The following is a 17,916-nucleotide window of genomic DNA, read 5'->3' as shown; positions in this document are numbered from 1 at the left end:
ATTTAAAGTTACAGGGGGGGAAAAACACCAGATGTGATACTACAGACTGCTGATAACAGCCCAGTCCATGGGCTATGCTGAGGTGGGTGTTACACAGCTAAAGGTGTTTATCCCTCTCACTTTGGAAACTACAGCACCCTGGAGTGTTTGTCCAGGGTATGGGGGAGGAGTGTGAAAGCTCTGGAGCAGGAACACCCAGTCTTAGCCAGTTTAACCTCTCCCGTGGAGTGGGAATCCTCCTGGGGAAGTTGTTCTCCGCGGGTGAGCAGAGCCCGCTGGGCAGCAGCCCCCGAGTGGCAGCAGCACAGTTAGTACAGAATTGCAGAGCAGCTCTGGCTGGCCAGGGCTGGGTTACACGGGGACACAGAAGAGCATGCCAAGGTGCCCAGGCACTCCAGCAGCCTGTGTTAATCAGGAAGCCGTGCAGAGGAGAAGCTGAGCTCAGAGCTGGAATGGAGGCAGAGGAAGGTGGAAGGAGTGTCCGTGGCAGAGTGAGGCACTCAGCCTGGCAGCTCAGCTGCAGGGGGCATGGGGCACTCCAGCAGCCCCCTCTGGCATTCAAGTGCTAATGAGACACTAAGGGAGCTCTGCCTGGATTGTTAATCAATTAAAAATGGTGCTTGATGACACTACCCAGGGAATAAAAGGCAAACAGGGAGCTCTGCTGTTGTGGCACGCGGAGGTGCAGGAGGGGACTCAGCCACAGGGACTGGAGCTTGGGGTGCAGCAAGGTATGGGTCAACTAAATGATTTTAGTCACTTCAAGCTGAAGTGAATACATCAAGCAGTACTTTACTGCCACCTTTTTCCTCATGCATTGGTGTAAAACTGCAAATTGCAATGTCTGTCTAAGCTGGGGTCTCCCTGTGCTTTGGCACCCAGATCCAGAAGCTCCCAGGACATTTCTCTGCCTGCCTTTGCAGACCCTCTGAGCCCAGCAGCACTTCCTTGATGTGAACTTTACTATTTCTTGACCGAATCCATCTCTGGGAGCCTGAGGAGCACAGCACTGGCTCTGTTTTGCTGCTTGAGGCTGTCCCACTCACCCATGGTGGGTACTGCAAAATTTAAGGCTCAGGAAGAGATGGATCTTGAAATACATGGTTAGCCCAGTATAAATAGGAAAAAAACCCCATTAAATCCTCACTTGCTAGCCCTAGGGTGCCACTAATGTGATTTGAAAAAAAAGCCTCATGTAAGGATCACAGAGGTCTCCATCCTGGAAATAAATTTTAAGACCAGGGAAGTCTATCAGCTGAGGAATATGTACAGCACTAAACCAACACTGCCCCGGGAGGGATAAAAACCCCAGAGTACAGCCTGTCCCTGCAGCTCAGAAAACTCCTGAGGATGCCCAAAGCACAGCTCATCCCTGCCGGGACAGAGCAGCCCCTGTGGTGCCAGGATGGCTGCAGGGGACACCTGGATGGCTGCAGGGGGACACGTGGAGCTGAACCCCTGTCCCAGGAACACCCAGCAGCGAGGAGATGCCATACACACCTGCACGGGCCGCACCAGTCCGTTTGTTGGTTGAGGCCAAAGCGAGCTCTGCATTTCTTAGGAGAGGCAGGATCTGAACACAGAAGCATGCGCGGCGAGAATGGGCAAGGCAGAGGCACAAAGAGGAGGAGGAGCACGAGGAAGAAAAGAGGCAACATCATTTTAGCCACTGTGACACACGACTAACAGACCACAATCCCATTATTTCCTGCTACAGAATGGCGCTGGCACCACCTGGAAGAAAGTGATCGTTAGGTAAATATCAGTGATCACTGCTGGCAGCTGGAGGTGGTTTGGGAAACAGCTTTGAGAAACGTGGGCAATTACGGGGAAATTCACAGCTTCCAATTTCTCAAGTCTGGAAAAGCTGCCAAATCCGGAGGCAATGCCTGACTCCTGTATCTGCATCCTTGCCGGCTCCCTGCCCTTCCAGCAGACACCACCGGGCTGCGCACCGAGAGAAGAGGAGGAAACGTTGCAGAAGCAGGCTGAAAGCAGAGTTAGCACCACGGAGACCTGGGCCCAGGAATTCCACTCTGCCCCCATCGCACCCCTTCCAGTTTCAATGGAAAAGCTGTTCTCCACGGCCTTCCCTAAAACACTGCTGTTGTGCTGTATAATTACAGGACTCATTAGGGTGAAGCCCTGTTTGCTTTCAGGCACATCATGTTTTTCTCTGGTGTTGGGAATGAGATTGAACAGCACATTTCTGTGCTGGATTCAGCCTCTCTCTTTAGCCACCATCAATGTCTCGTTGTGTACAACCAGTAGCTGGTTTTCAATCTGTAACAGGTGAAATTATAATTTTTGTATCACACAGACAAGACATATATATGGATATATAAAAATATACAATGCACTCTACATAAAGGCCTAAAACCTTGTATTCTTTTTATCAAACTCGGCACAGAATGAGATCAACAGGGTTAATTAAGCTGAAGGTATTACTGGGACACATCTCTTGATAATGATTCCCTTTTTAACTAATATTGATTGGTACAGATAATATTTATTCATGCTATGGCAGAAATACTTCAGAAATCAGCACATGAATAGCTTGTATGATGGGAATGTGTCAGTGACCAGCTGAAATCTGTCAAAAGGGCCTTTTCTAATTGGCAGGGTGATACAGGGAGGTGGGGTTTATTATGACTTTGCTTCAACTCTACATTACTTTGAAATGACAACCAAAGTTGGAGTAGTCCCATGAATGATCTTCAGTCCTGCCACTACATTTCATCCCACACACAATATAGATGCACCTGAGAGGAGTTTAGTTAATATAATCTGTAGGTCTGAGGGGGACATTCACCTTGGATGTTTTCAATAGATAAAGTTTAGTGATAGCTTATATGAAGTTATTATACATTTGCCAAAATCCAGTCTTTTCAGTTTTCCCTTGCTACCCATGTTCTAAATCAAACATGCCTATTAAAAAGTCACAGAAATGTTAATTTACCATGGCTTAAAAAATGAGTGTGTATTTCTCTAGTTAAGCTCTGAAGAATAAAAGAAAACATGGTAAAACACAACAACTGCTTTGGATTCTCCCATCTGAGCAGGGAAGCAGGAACAGCTGCCAGGCTGCAGGCACTTACCTGAGCTGGAATCTTGCTGCTTTTCCCGTGTCCGTCTCTTCTTCTTCCCCTAGGAAATCAAAGGACAGGCTGTTACCTGTGCTCCAGAAAACTGAGGGTGCTGTGCAGGGTTTTTGGGGCTGGACTGGGTGCTGGGGATGGCTCAGCCCATACCATGGTGCTGCTGGCTCAGCCCATTCCAGGAGGAGATGAACTGGAAGAGGCTGCAAAGGGACTACTCAGGTTTATCTGTGAGAGTGTCCCTTCCTTTCCCCTCTTCCCATTCCAACTCTCCTAAGAAGAAACTCAAGAGGAACTCTCAAAGTGAAACCCCAAATGTGTTTTTGTGCACTTGCTATGGCTTCTGCACAGCACAAATTCACTCTGGGCTTGTGCCTTTTCTCAGGGATTAAACCCTCATTTCCAGTATCCCCAGATCCAGCACCACAGGCATTTTGGCTCAGCACTTTGAGTGAGATCTGTGCATATTTGGAAACTGTAATAAACTCAAGAGGTGGTGGCAGCCATGTCCCCACTCCTACCCCCACGTCTGCTCCATTTTCTCCCTAACCCACTGCTCCATGCTCTGCTTTATGAGTCCAGGACTGTGCTGCAAACACAGTTAGGGCCCAGATCTATGGTGCAGGCTGTGTCAGAAAGTGTGAGGGGAAATGTTAGTGGATGTAAACCAGCTGTAATAAAGCCAGTGCCTGTGCCTGTGCTGCTCAGCACCTCTGCCAGCTCCCACCAGAACTCTTCAGCCCACTCTGATGCATTCACCTAGGGATCCCACCCCTTATTGCTTTAGTTAATGAACTGATGATTTAATTAATATGTTTAATGAGATCAATGGAATTGAACAAGATTTGCTGCATGCAATGGAGAGAGTATGATCAATAGCTGATGCTCCTGTCATATTCTTGTGTCTCTAAAAAGCACTTGGTCCATTTTAGAACCTTCCCTATTTCCAAAACATGCTTTAATGTGGTGCTTTATACCCAAACTGAAACTGGTTCTTGATATTCCCTGGTTCCAAATGGGAAAGAAAGTTTTAGGAAATCCCCAGAAATTTATTTTTAAATAGTACTAATCTATTTCAGTGTTTTTGCAGTTCTGGACTCATCTCTTATTCTTCTTCCACTAATAAAAAAGTGCTATTTTATCCCCAAACTGCCTCTCTGATTCACAAGATGCAGCATCTCCCCTTGTCCCCTAACGAGCTGATTAATGAGGGCACAGCAGCACGGAAGCAAATCTGGCTGTGTGGCACAGGCAGCTCCCAGGGCTGCCTTTGACCTGTGACTTTTTGTATGACTTCTTGTGGTTTGAGTGAAGGTGGAAAGCTCTGAGCTGTGGTGAGCTTTTCCTTTAGAGGGGAGCAGCTGTATTTCCTGCCTGATTTCTGCATCACGTGCTGCACCAGCGACCTCCATTCCTCCTCCTCCTCCTCATCCCTGCTCAACTTCAGAGAGAGAAGCATTTCTTCCAACAACAACACCCAAACCAGCTGGTTCACAGTGCTGGGAGGACCAATATGCACTTTTAGAGCCCACCATCTGTCCTCTGGAGAAAGGAACCACCCCTTGGCTCCCCAAGGAACCAGATGAAGATGATACAGGACTGGGACTTCCATGGAGGATGTGCTTGGCCTTGGAGGAAGATGGTGCCGTGCTCTCAGCAATGCTGATGCTCTCCAGATGTGTGCCCATCAAAATGTGGGCTGGTGGCTTCCCATCACCTCTGCTTTTTCTGCATCATCTCTGCCCTCTGTTTTTGGGGGGAGTTTGGGTTTGGGTCTGTTTACAGGTGTTTTCTTGCCCTTGGTAGAGTTTTGTCATTCTGGAAGGAGGGCTGGAGTCAGTGTGGGCAGGATGGGCACTCACTGTGCAGTTCCCAGGGGTAAGAAAGTGTCTGTGAGGGAAATGATGGAGATGTGTGGATGGACATTCATCTGAAGACTTATGTGTGCTTTGCTTCAGTTCACTGATGAGCTTGTTAGGCATGTAATATCAGAACAGTTGTGAAAGTCACAAGAAAAGGCCCCCTACAAAAAGAGCCGCTATTTTAAATCACAGAATCATAGAATTATTTGGGTTGAAAGGAACCTCAAAAACATCCTGTTCCAACCCCCTGACATGAGCAGGGATGCTTTTCACTATCCCAGGTTGCTCCAATCCCTGTCCAACTTCACCTTGAACACTTTCAGGGATGGGGCAGCCACAGCTTCTGTGGGCAACCTGTGCCAGGGCCTCACCACCCTCACAGATACCTCAGCTGCTGTCCAAGATGCACAGAGCTGTTTGCTTCCAAAAAATTACATTTCCAAAGATACACCCACAGCACTTAAGACCTTCTCTTCCTTTCTATTTGTATTTGCTTGGACAATAAGAAAATAAAAGCTTGTGGCTGATGGGGGCTACATCATTCATCCTTTAGACAGGCAATAAGGTGTTCAAAACACTCCTGAAATGTGAATTTCTATGGCTCTTGTGCTGCCAGGAATGGCATTTCCAGGACCAGGTGTTTGGTTAACACCAGCCAGTCCCCCAGGCCCTTGTGGGCCGTGCCCATGGTGGGGGTCCCAGCCCGGGGGCACTCAGGGGGCACTCAGGGGGCACTCAGGGGGCACTCACGTAGTTGTCTCTGGCAGACCAGCCGGGGTAGAGCTGCATGTGGAGCTGCCGTTCCTTGCGAGCCAGTTCGTAGTACTTGGCCTGTTCCTCCCGGGACAGTGCGTGCCACTGCAAGGACAAACAGCACTGAAGGATGGCCCTGCTGTCCCCTGCCAGCCCAGCCCACCACAGCCACCCCACCCCAGGGCATACCCAGCCCCTGTGTCCGTGGGATAAGAGCAGATGCTTGTTATGTATTTAAACAGCAGCTGTAAGGGACAGAGATGTGGCACTAGGTGATGACACTGTCCCCGTGAGCTCTTACCCTCCTGCCCAAGATCTGGTTGATGGCAGCACTCTCCTTCAGGGTGCACTCAGCAATGACTTTTGCCCGCATTTCTTTCATATACAACATGAAAGCGTTCAGGGGCTTCTTAATAGTGGGCTTCTTGGCTTCCTTCTCTCTCTTTGGTTCTGGCTGAGGTTTCCTTGGTGGAACAAAAGAAGGAGCTGTCAGCATCAGAGCCAGCAGAAGACTCAACCCCAAAACAACCCAACAGCGTGAGTGGGGGGGGGGGGGGAGGGGCTGAGATTTGCTCCTCAGATGCACAGCTCAGTGTCTGTCCGTCCATCCATCCATCCATCCATCCATCCATCCATCCTCCCCCTGTGTGAGCACTGAGAGTGACAGATGAAATGGGAGCTGAGGAGCTGCTGCAGCACTTCCCACTCACATGTTTCGGTCGTAGTGCTCCATCTCTTGCTTGCCGGAGTGGGGCACAATGGCGGGGTGTGGGATGCCGGTGGTGTGCATGCCAGAGCCCAGCATGAGAGGGTGAGTGAACCTGCAACAGAGAGCAGGTGAGCTGTGCCAGAGGGCTGCAACAGAGAGGGGGTGAGCTGTGCCAGAGGGCTGTGCCAGGTGGGGACACAGCGAGGGCCGAGCAGCCAGGACATCCCTTGGAGTGCCAGGCAGCCAGGGCATCCCTCGGAGTGCCAGGGCATCCCTTGGAGTGCCAGGCAGCCAGGGCATCCCTCGGAGTGCCAGGACATCCCTTGGAGTGCCAGGGCATCCCTCGGAGTGCCAGGGCATCCCTCAGGCAGCCAAGCTGTCCCTCGGAGCGCACTCTGACGCGGCGAAGCAGACGGAAAGCGAGGACATGGAAAGCACACGGTGCTGCCAGGCTGGCAGGGGCAGGCAGTGCCCACCAGCCCTGGGTCGCCCTTGTGGCATGGCTGGTCAAGCTGTGGGTATGTGGATGGAAAGGATCCAGTGCCACAGCGAGGGAACCTGCCTGCAGCAGGAGCCAGCCTGGCCGAGATCAAGGGTGCTTTCACCCAGCAGTTTCAGCTGCTCAGGTCTCTATTGCTGCACTATCTCATTAGCACTGCAGAAAGGAACAACAAACTCCTTTGGGAGTTTGGGTTTGGATGGGAGAGATTAGGACCACCCCACACCTTTCTTTTAACAGAAATAGACTAAGTCTGAACATGAACCCAGCTGCAACTCTAGGAGGTGCACCTTGCCTAAGCAATGCTCTCCACAACATGGGCTGAGATCACGAGAGGTCTCATTAGCTCTCAGGCTTCATTAGCTCTCTCCCAAGTTCTGGAGGATAAAGCCAGCAAAGTCAGCTTTGCCAAGCTTGCCACTTTATGACTGCAGCTTGAGATGGCAGAATTGCCCAGGGGAGATGAACTGTTCATTAGATATGCTGGCACGAAAAGAAAAGCTGTTTAATTTAATCCACCAGCACAGTCTGATCCTTATCTAGCCAGGTGTACTTTCTCGGCTGCAGCAGCACTGCTGCAAAATCCACCCCAAAATCCTGCAGGCAGGAGCTCAGGGAGGCTGCTGGGGCTCCACAGGGAACCGTTAGCTCCTCTTGCCTTCACTTTTGAGGCTGTGCATGGGTGATGCCTTGTGAGAAAGGAGGGCTGGCACACTCCCTCCCCTCTTCAGCAAGGCTAAGGGGCTCCATGGATCAAGGGCTGCATGGATCAAGTGTTGTATGGATTAAGGGTTACATGGATCCAGGTTTCTGTGTGGCTAAGGGCTTGCCTGAGCAAGGGTTTGCATGGTTTTCCTGTGGGAAATCTCCACTAACAGCTCTTCAGGACAACATGAAGCAGAAGCAGAAGCTGGTGTGGCCCTATGGAACCAGGAGGGCTTTGCCCAGCAGCACACCTGGAAGAGCTGGGCTCATCATAGGTGATGCATTTTGCTCACCCAAAGGCAGAAGCTGTGTTTGTATCTCACAGAAATGACTTGTTCTGATGGGAGGGCAGCAAATCACTGCCCCCTCCTGTCCTGATTTTAAAACTAAGACCAAGTAAACCAGATCCATCTCTGCAGAGCAAAGCGCTGGTGGCAGCAGGGACACATTCAGGGTTAGTGACATGGAGCAAAGTCCTGAGCAATGGATTCCACCCCATTTCCCAATGCTGAGCTGAAGGCTGGAGTTTTTATTCTCTTTAGAGCACTGCTGAATAAAACCCAACCGTTGTGCATCCTTCATCCTCAATATTCCCCTGAGCACCCTTTGGACCAGACACTGCCTAAAAGCGCCTTCTGTCCCCGTGGCTGCCCTGGGTGGGTGTGTGGCTGTCCCTGGGTGGCTGTGGTCTGCTGCAAGCTCCTGCTGCACAAACTGCAAGCTGCACGACCAGCTGAGCTGCCCTGTCTGCCACAGCTGATACTCACCTGGAGAAAGAAGCCCCAGCAGAAAGCGCTGACGAGTACGGCTGTCTAAATCCACATGACGGGAGCGGATAGACAGACTGGCTCTGCCTGGGATCAGGAAGAAAGAGTCTATAAAGCATCCACAGCCACGGGGTGTTTCCTAAAGATACCCTCTGCTAACGGGACTCGGAGCACTGATGCTCCTGGCTGGGTGGACACTCCACGTCCCTTAGGCTAGAGGGGCAGTGTGGGCTTTGGGTGTTATTTTGAGAGAACCTGGGCCTTCCTGCAAAGGTTGAATCCAGTTCTGAACCCCTCTGTCCCTGGTACTGACTAATGCTGCAGCTCTGAGTTGACCTGGTAACAATGAGAAGTGCAGAGGCATCAGAGGCTGAAAAATCAGATGTTGCTATTGTACAGAAGAAGTTGCTCAAAAGAGCACAGTGTGACCAAAAAAAAAAAAAAATTAAAGCCTGCTCAGATTCTCTGTGTGGTGCAAAAGAGGCTGCACCAGGAGGATAAATACAAGGAAAACTTCCTTACTGTGCAGTGACCAAGCACTGGACCAGGTTGATCAGAAAGGGTGTGGAGCGTCCCTCACTGGAGATATCCCAGGATTGTCTGGATGCAATCCTGTGCCATGTGCTCTGGAACAGCTCTGCTTGAGCAGGGAGGCCGGACCAGGTCACCCACTGTGGTCACTTCCAACTTTATCTACTCTGTGGTGCTGTGATGCCCCAAGCACAGGAGACTCCTGGAGCCTGGAGAGGAGGTAGCTACCCTGCCTTTGTGCTTCAGGAATGCTCTGACTTCCTCAGCACACCCTTTTAAGGATACCCATCAGTTTTAAAGAAGCCAAAATCTCAGTCCTGCATTCTTTTTGAAAGCTGTTTCATACTGGGGACCAGACATGTATCAGACCTGCGGCTGGAAATTATTTTTGAGATAGTAAAATAACTATGCAGGAAGTTCCTTGTTGTTCCCAGCAAGGGAACCCCCACATTTTCATATGGAAATAGCTCAAAAATACCTTGGATTGTTCTGCAAACCTGCCAAAAGATGCTTCTAGCCTAAAACTGCACATGGAGATCATAGAATTACAGAATGGTTTAGGTTGGAAGGGACCTTAAAGCTCATCTCATTCCAACTCACCCTGCCATGAGCAGGGACATCACCCACTAGACCAGGCTGCTCCAAGCCCCATCCCACCTAGCCTTGAGCACTTCCAGGGATGGGGCACAACGCGGTGCTCACAACTGTGCTGGTACTCGAGCTCCTCTGGCCAGGCTGCACAGAGCTGTAGCTAAACCCAGGACTAGCTATTTTCAGCTCTAATGATGAAAAAAATCCACAAGAAGTCCACTATCATGAAGTGTGGTGCACTGTGAAGGACCCAAGCTCCTGGATGCCTGAGATGTTTTGGGCTAAAGAGAAGTTTCTCTCCTGAAGAGGAATAATGACAGCGGGGCAGCATCAGACCTGAGCTGCGCTGGGCAGGAAGGAGGCCCGTGTTCCTGCTGCTGTCTGAAATCCTCCTGGCTGGACTGAAATCTGTGGGATGTGTCTGCAGGAAAGGCAGCCAGGGCTGTTTACACCCTGGCAGGCAGGAGCCCTCTCCGACCCCTCAGATGTCGGGGGTATAAACACACCAACAAACAGCCGAGCACCGGGAAACCCAAACAGCCTTTGAAGGTGGAGGCGGCTGCCCCAGGGCCAAGAAAACACTTGGAGCTCATCCAGAAGAGACCTGGGTTACTCCAGGGGCTGGGGTATTGGGATGGGGATGGAGTCAGGCACTTGCAGCTTCATCCAAAGTCCCTCTGACATGAAAATTAAAGCAACTGCAAAATCAGTCCCTGATGGTTGGGAGTGCACGACTGCAGCCCATACCATGGAATTACCGGTTTGGGTTGGAAGGGACCTTAAAGCTCATCTCATTCCAAGCTCCTGCCATGGGCAGGGACACCTTTCACTAGATCCAGCTGCTCCAAGCCCTGTCCAACCTGACCATGAGTACCTACAGGGATGGGGCAGCTGCAATGTCTCTGGGCAATCAGTGCCAGGGCCTCACTACCTACCACCCTCTGTGTAAAAAACTTCCCAACATCTGATCTAACTTTCCTCTTTTAGTTCAAAACTGTTCTCCCTTGTCCTATCACTATCTGCCCATATAAAAAGTGCCTCTCCCTCTTTTTTATAAGCTACTTTTAGGTACAGGAAGGGGCTCTGAGGCCTCCCTGGAAACTTCTCCAGGCTGAACAACCCCAGCTTTCTCAGCCAGTCTGCAGAGGATCAGCTGGAGATGGGAGGGTGGCTCAGTAAAGGGCTGAGCGATGGAGGAGGAGAGGCTGCCCTGGCACCACTGAGCTTGGCCCTGGGCACAGGTGAGTGACACGATTTGCAGGTTCCTGGCTAATGTTTACTGCCAGGCTCCCATAAGCAAAACTCACTTGACTGGACTCTTGGAAGCTTTTATCTGACTGTCATCCCAACTTAATTACAGAGAGAGTGATTGCAGCTCCTCCTCCTGAAGCGCTCGGTGAGAACAAAACCAGTTTGTGCCCAGCTCCTGCCTGCCAGCTTGTGGAGGAAAAGTTGCTTCCCATGTGTGGCTGCCCTGGTCTGGCAGCTGACTTGGTGGCACCAGCACAACCATGGAATCCTGTAATGGTTTGGGTTGGGAGGAACCTTAAAGATCATCCAGTTCCAATGCCCTGCCATGGGCAGGGACACTTTCCTCTAGCCCAGGTTGCTCAAGATCCCATCCAACCTGGCCTTGGACACTTCCAGGGATGGGGCAGCCACAGCTTCTCTGGGATGCATCCCTGGCATGACCATCCCCAGCACACCCATCCCTGGCACACAGCCCCTGGATGCTGCATGAACCTGCCAGGCTTCAGTGCTCCTGCACCCACCCACAGCAGTGCTGAGCCTCTGCTGAGGACTGGTCACTCCACGAGTGGGGCTGGGGCTCTTCCAAACATTTCAGGCAAGGAAAAGAGTGAGCAAAACTCTGTTAGACACACATGCCTCAAGATGCTGCTCTCTGCAAGTCAGGCCCTTTGCTGCTTTACCATATCTGCTCTATTAATGAAGCCATTAATGAAGACATCTGATGAGGATGCCAAACCCCATGGATGCTGGGGCAGCTCTCAGCCATGAAAGCTCTCTCTCTACCACCAACTGCCCCACAAAATCTCCACAAAAACCCAGACTGCTCTCCCTTCATGAGCCCAGGGCTGTCTGAACAGCACCATCCTAACCCAGGAGTGGATCTTCCATTTGACAAATGGGCTCCTTTCTCCCCACTCCAACTGCTTCTTTCACGTTACAGCAGAGTCACCCCAGTCGTTGTTTTTCCTGAGGATGAATCACATCATATGAGGAGTTAAATCATCACCCAAGAGTAGCAGATTTAGCACAGAAGGCAAAATGTAATCTCTTTGAAGCCAGACTCTGTATCAAAGGCCTCATTCTCTGTTTCCTTGTGGTTAAATATCTGGAACATGAAATTCATAAACAAAACAAAGCAAAAGCTAACATTTTACTTTGTGCTTTAAGAAGCTTCCCCTTTCCCACTCTGCAACAGGTTCTTGTACCTGAAGCTCTCTGCTGGGCTTTGCCAGGGTTTTATCCACTGGCACTGGGGGAATCTGGCCACTGTCCCTGCACCCTCTCCTCATCCCAGCAACCCTGAATTGCCACCTGCAGCCACCAGTCTCCCTGCCAGCCTCTGCCATGTCCCTACATCACCAGCAGGGATTAAATATTAACCTGAGGAGTGATGATGCCCACATGGCAGCACCTGCCAGACCCGCTCTCTCAGTGTGCTCACGGTCACAGGGACAAAAGCCAGTGGCAATGACCACAGAGAACACACTGGTGTATTTTTAACTTGTGTCCCCAGGGCAGGTTTACCAGCAGGCTGTGCTTTGCAGGATGCTCTGCAGGGCTGGCCCATGCAGGGGGTACATTTTGGGAGTGCTCCAGCTCATGGTCTCTCCTTTCCCATGCCAGCTGGGGCAGTGGTTACCAGCTGGCCAGGCTGTGGGTACCAGGGCTGCTTCCTGGCAGGTCTCTGCCATGATGTACTCTTTCCCTGTGTGTCAGATCCCAAGAAACACCAGGGTCTGGCAGATGGAGCATCCCACGGGATTACTCTGCACTGGTGGTGTGCTCAGGGAAAGCACTGTTTGTGCAGAGAAGTCCAGTGAGGGAGAAAATTACCTCCTACTCAAAAAAGAGACTTGTGCTGTGATTAGGAGGGGTGGGTAGGAAGCTCTCTCTGGGTTCCCTAATCCACACAGACAGATGTAAAGCAGGAGGCAGTTTTGCATTGGGCAGGTTGTAACCCCTCTCCAGGGATGCCTCAGCCAGGATGAAACCTTCAGCCTCTCCATGGGTCTGCTCCCACCTCCAAGACAGACAGGGCTGGATTCTCCTCCCTCTTCACACAGCACATAGGAGGGGAGAAGCTGGGGGAGGCACTGTGGAGGTCACAGGGAGCAGCAGCAGAGGTGGGGTGGCTCAGTGAGCCGTCCCTCACTCACCATCCCATCGACGGCGTGATCTGCCCCACTCCTCCGGGGGGCAGGGGGTAGAAACCAGGGATGTCTGAGGTCTGGGAAGGACGGTGCACTCCTGCAAGAAGGCAGAAGGAGAGGAGTTGAACGTGGCACTGCACTCCCTGGGTGACCCAGCTCGCTCCCAGCCCCCTGGCTGCTCCATCTCTGGGCACTTGAGGACAGCCACATGAAATAACCATCTGCAAGTGGCAGGGTGCTGTTCCCTGTGCTTCTCTCTGTGGGGATGTGGTGGGGCATCCACATTGCTGCAAAATCACAGACATAAGGGGGGGGTGGAGGAGACATCTTCCTCTTGCACAAGCATCACAGTGCTCCATGCCACCCTGAGACCAAGGAGCACCGTGCTTTGGTAAGGATTTGGCTGACTCCAGGCATCCCTCTGCCTTCCCCAGAGAGCCCACTCAGGTGCTCAGGGGATGGTCAAAGCCATTCCTGTGCTCCCTCTCCATCAGTCATCTGCAGGACCTCCCATGAGCAGGCAGTGGAGATGTTCCAGCAGGCATCACTTCCAACTTAATTTTAAGCAATTTGAGTTCAAAACAATCGTTCTGCAGCTCTGTGAGTGCCAAGGAGCTATGGAGGTGGGTATGGTGCCAGCTGGGAATTCACCCTTTGCATGGGGAATCCCTGTGTGATCTTCAAAGCCTCTGGCACAGCAGCATGGCCAGGGGACAGGGCTGCAGCACTGCTCCCTTCCTAGCTGGGCTGGAAAACATCCTGTGCTGCCTGGGGCTGCGGGTGGGACTCAGACAACCACAGTGCTGCTGGCAAAACCAGCCCCAGCTGACCCCTGGACTGGGAACTGGAGGGTGCTGGGGCTGAGCTCTGACAGCAGCCCAGGGTAGTGATGGCTGCTACTGAGCCTCAGACAAAAACTGGGAACAGGGATTATCCAGTGGCCACCCTGGATGTCAAACACATGGACTAAATTGGTGATGAGCTGCAAGCAGCTGCAACTGGATTTTTCTCCTAGGTGTTTGAATGATACCTTATTAATTAGGAATGATACCAACTGCATTTTATTAGGAGTCAGCTAAAATAAATACATAGCTGACCTGACAGGAATCTTTAACCGAGTACAAGATTTCCTTCAAGTGGGACTCAGTGGCCCATGGAGGGTCAAACAAAACCAGGCCTGCCCAAGGCAGCTGATGGAACATCCTCAGATCTGCACCCCCAACAATAGGAGTTGCATAAGCCAGAGCACAAGTTATTCTTGCTGGCCCAGTGGTTGGGCCACCAGCCACTGACTCAGAATTCCTGCTTGTATTTCCTGGTCTGTGTGTCCTTGGGCTACTGTGAGAAACTTTAAAGGGACGCTGGGAGAATGAGTATGAGAGTGCCTCTCAAGTGCTTACACTGGGTGATAGTGGGAGCTGTTTCAGTGATGAAAACACAGATGAGGCACTTCCCCATGAACACAGGAGAAAACCCTCACCCCAGCAGTGTAGGCATGGGGCATGTGTGATCACAGCTGCACCACAAAGGCAGGACCCAGCTGAGCATTATGGGCTGAACCTTTCCTTGAATTGCACAAGGTGGGTCTCTGGGACACACTCCCTGTGTCTGTAGAAGTACAGGCTAAATGGGAAGGGGAGACTGGACAGTGCCTGCACTGAGGGCCAGGTGGGCAGCCCAAGGACAGTGTCCTGGAATGACTGACCCACTGCAGAGCTGAATGCTCAGGGACTGCTCCAGTGCCAGCTGTAGCCTCCACAGAGGGATACAAGCAGCCCTGCCCTTGGGTGAGCTGCTCTTGTACCACTTAAGGTTTCCCAGGCTGACAGTGAGTCCAGGAGGCAGCTCCTGGAGGGGCAGAGCTCTGCCAGGCACAGCAAAGGCAGCGTGGGGAAAGGTGTGTTGGGCTGACTTCCTGCACGCTTTCTCTCAGACTCAACTCATTACCTGAGCTTTTAGTAGGTTAATTTTGTTAACTCTTTCTGGTTTTCTGCTGAGTTTATTATGCTCTGATGGCTGACAAGCAGTGTCCTGCCTGGAAGACACCCAGGATGTGCCCTGGGTATCCCTTACCTCAGACCTAAATTCTACCCATCAGCATCCCTGATGAGTCCAGAATGTGGCCTCTAGGTTCAGACCAGGGATTATTCAGTGTGTCCTCCAGCCAAGAGCATCCTCAATAACCCATTGTTTTATCAGTGATGTTAATTTGGTGAAGCTGATGCCTCTGGGACCGTTTGGATCACTCCTGAGTGGAGGCCTTTGCCCAAATCACAACAGTTGGTTTTGTGCTTCTGTTTTGGCACTGTCCTCCTTCCTGAATGCAGTTTGACACAAAACTGTCAGGTTTTTTTGCTTTCACATGAAATCAAGCCCAGGTTTGTGTAAAAAACTGGGTAATCTGAACAGATGTTCTGCACTAAGGTAAGGTTGAGAAGTTTGATTTTACACTCAGTTTGCCAGGAACCCATGAAGAATGATGGAATGATGGACTGGGGTGAATTCCTCAACACATACTTGTATTTACAGTTTATTTTAGAGGGTTTAACCTCAACATACTGTACTTTCCCCTATAGCCTCATGAGCCAGTTGACACAGCCTGGGCTCATACAGGATCACAAAAAGCCAAACCAGGTGACAACCACATAACATGTGGCTACGGGGACACACATGTCACAGTCCAGTCAACTATCAGACACCAATCCCATTTAGTCAAAATATTTCCTGTTTCAAGTATTTATTTTCTCAAAATGACAACTAGACAACAGTTTGGGTATGAGTCAAAGGAAAGATTACTTTCCATTTTCTGGTTGACTCTTGTGCATTATCGTGCAGGCTCTGGTGTGGTCTCAAGGTGCAGGACAGCTTGTACAGAGAACTGAGCACACTCCATCAGCAGGGCTGGCACTTTTGGTATCAAACTGCTCACAGCCAGATCACAAACATTGCCAATAAACTAAAAATAATCTCCTCCTGCTAAGCTGACCAAAGGTGCTGATTTTTCTCATTGATTTGGGAGCAGGAAGGTGCCGGCCTCAGCGGTCTCCAGCTGAGCCCCCCTCCCAGCACAGAGGTCCCAGTGGTGGCCTTACCTTGTTTCTGGTTGATGTCAGCAGGCAGGTGGGGGGAGTGGGAGCCGTGGCTGAAGTGCTCGTTGCTGTAGGGGATGAGCGGGGTGAGCGGGTGCACTCCGTGCGACGGCTGCACCACGGGAACTTTGTTGGACTGCAAGACACAACCACAGAAAGACCCAGGAGTCATCAGGATCCACCAGCAAGGACAGCCAGTGCCCTCTGCAGTCCTGATGTTGGCAGCAAGGCTGGGAATAGCTAAAAACACTACACAAACACTAAACAAATTACTAAACAAACACTGCAGCATCCTGCAAAAAAACCCAAAACCCAATCCATAAACCAAGGAGGGAAAACAGCTGGAGATGATTTCTTGGATAAGTGGAAAACAGATCAAACCAGCTTGAAGTTTTCAGAGTTCAGAACTTTTTTTTTCCATTCAATTCTAGTATCTTTTACTCCAGGATGAATGCTCCAAGTTACCCAATGCAAAGCTCTTGTTCTCTGTCCTGGACTACCACAGGATCTAAATCTGGACTTTCACAGTGAATCCTTCATATTCACTGTGAAAGTCATCTTTGAGCTTTCTTAATCAGGGCTGTCATGCAAGGACAGACACAGGATCAGAGAATCATTTAGGCTGGAACAGACTTTATAGAGATCATAAAGTCCAGCCATTAATCCAGCACTGCCAAGGCCACCGTTAAACACGAGGGTAATGTCTTTGAAAACAGGACATGGTCACCAGTTAGCCCTTGGGCTGAAATCCCTGTTGGACTGAGCTCCAGTGCTGGAGAAGGAGCAGAGGGAGCTGAGGTAATGCTGGAGATGCAAAAAATCCAGGAAAAGTAAGCAAATAAAAATCTGTCTCCTCTTGTAGCTGCTCCTGGTTACGTGCAGCGTGGCTGTCAGAGCCCAACACCTTGGAAAATGCCCTTTTTGGTGAACACAACAGGAAGTCCTCCTGTGTGTTGGAGCAGAGAGAGGGGAAGCTGTTTGGAAGAGCTGCACAGCAGCAAGGAGCACACACAGACACTCACACACTCACACTCTGCCATCTACGCAGCCTCCTCGCCTCGAGCGTCTCGAGCTGTTTCCTACATGCCCAGTTTCGCCCATGGCTGCCTTTAAATCCAAACTGACTTCATCTTGGTGGTGGAATGTTAGGATTTGTCCCAGATAAATCCACAAAAGAAACCAGGACTAACAACACTCCAGAACAGGGTCAGTTTGGGAATGGAGCAGGTCAGACAGCTCTCCAGGGGCTAGGAGCTGGGGATGCCAGCCAGTTTTCATCAGTCTCATCAGGATATCTACAGATGATTTGCTGTGTGACTTTTGACAAGTCATTTAGGATCCCTGGACTCAATTCACTGATGCTTTCCATTTTGGTAATGATTTTGCTCAGGCAGAATGAGCACAAAGCTCTGGCTGGCTTTGGTGAGGGAGGCACAGAAACACACAGTGGCTCTGATCAACCTGTCCTGGGCCCATCCTGGCTGCTCCAAGTGAACTGGGAGCCCTGGGCAAGTCCTGTGTTTTGCATCCCTGCTCTGAGGAGGAAACCCATGAAGCGGAAAAGAAAACAGACTGATGGAGACGCTGCTTTACATCTGCCTTTCCCACAAAGGTTTGCTCATGCAAATAAAAACCAAGAGGCACGCAGGTTTGCATTTGAGAATGAATGAAAACCCTAATTCCTGGTGCTTAACAGGTGTAGATTTACTGCACACAGTGGAGTACTGGGAATGTAATCCCCCTTTCCAGCACAAACTGGTGTGGCACATTCCTGTCCTGCAGCAGGGCCATGGGTTATGTGGTTTTCCCACTCAGACCAGCACTGGGCTGGTTCCTGCTTAGTTAAACACATGTTTGGAGCTCTGAGCTCTTTCTATTCTCAGCCATGAAATGAGATGAAGAAGAGCTTTT

The 17,916-nt window shown here is 50.7% G+C and overlaps 1 protein-coding gene across 8 annotated transcripts in view; it reads right to left on the bottom strand.

Moving 5' to 3' along the window:
* Positions 1–17,916, bottom strand: part of TCF7 (transcription factor 7) — a 73,666-nt gene that overhangs the window by 6,151 nt on the left and 49,599 nt on the right. For 4 of the 8 annotated variants that reach the window (XR_011681674.1, XR_011681675.1, XM_071443214.1 and 1 more), the window contains exons 4-11: positions 16,009–16,141; positions 12,923–13,013; positions 8,394–8,480; positions 6,424–6,534; positions 6,015–6,177; positions 5,711–5,818; positions 3,099–3,147; positions 1,501–1,573 (exon numbers count right to left, since the gene is read on the bottom strand). Coding sequence is in view for 6 of the 8 variants with exons in the window: in XM_071443214.1 (XP_071299315.1) it covers positions 1,501–1,573; positions 3,099–3,147; positions 5,711–5,818; positions 6,015–6,177; positions 6,424–6,534; positions 8,394–8,480; positions 12,923–13,013; positions 16,009–16,141 (815 nt within the window). In the remaining 2 variants the exon portion in view is untranslated. The remainder of the gene's footprint in view (positions 1–1,500; positions 1,574–3,098; positions 3,148–5,710; positions 5,819–6,014; positions 6,178–6,423; positions 6,535–8,393; positions 8,481–12,922; positions 13,014–16,008; positions 16,142–17,916) is intronic. The other 4 variants (XM_071443216.1, XM_071443217.1, XM_071443218.1 and 1 more) reach the window with 3 other exon arrangements.

This window comes from Agelaius tricolor, unplaced genomic scaffold, assembly GCF_023055355.1.
Source record: "Agelaius tricolor isolate 1412-34295 unplaced genomic scaffold, bAgeTri1.0.p SCAF_18, whole genome shotgun sequence".
NCBI classification, from domain to species: Eukaryota; Metazoa; Chordata; class Aves; order Passeriformes; family Icteridae; genus Agelaius; species Agelaius tricolor.
This window is presented reverse-complemented; position numbering and strand designations above follow the sequence as displayed.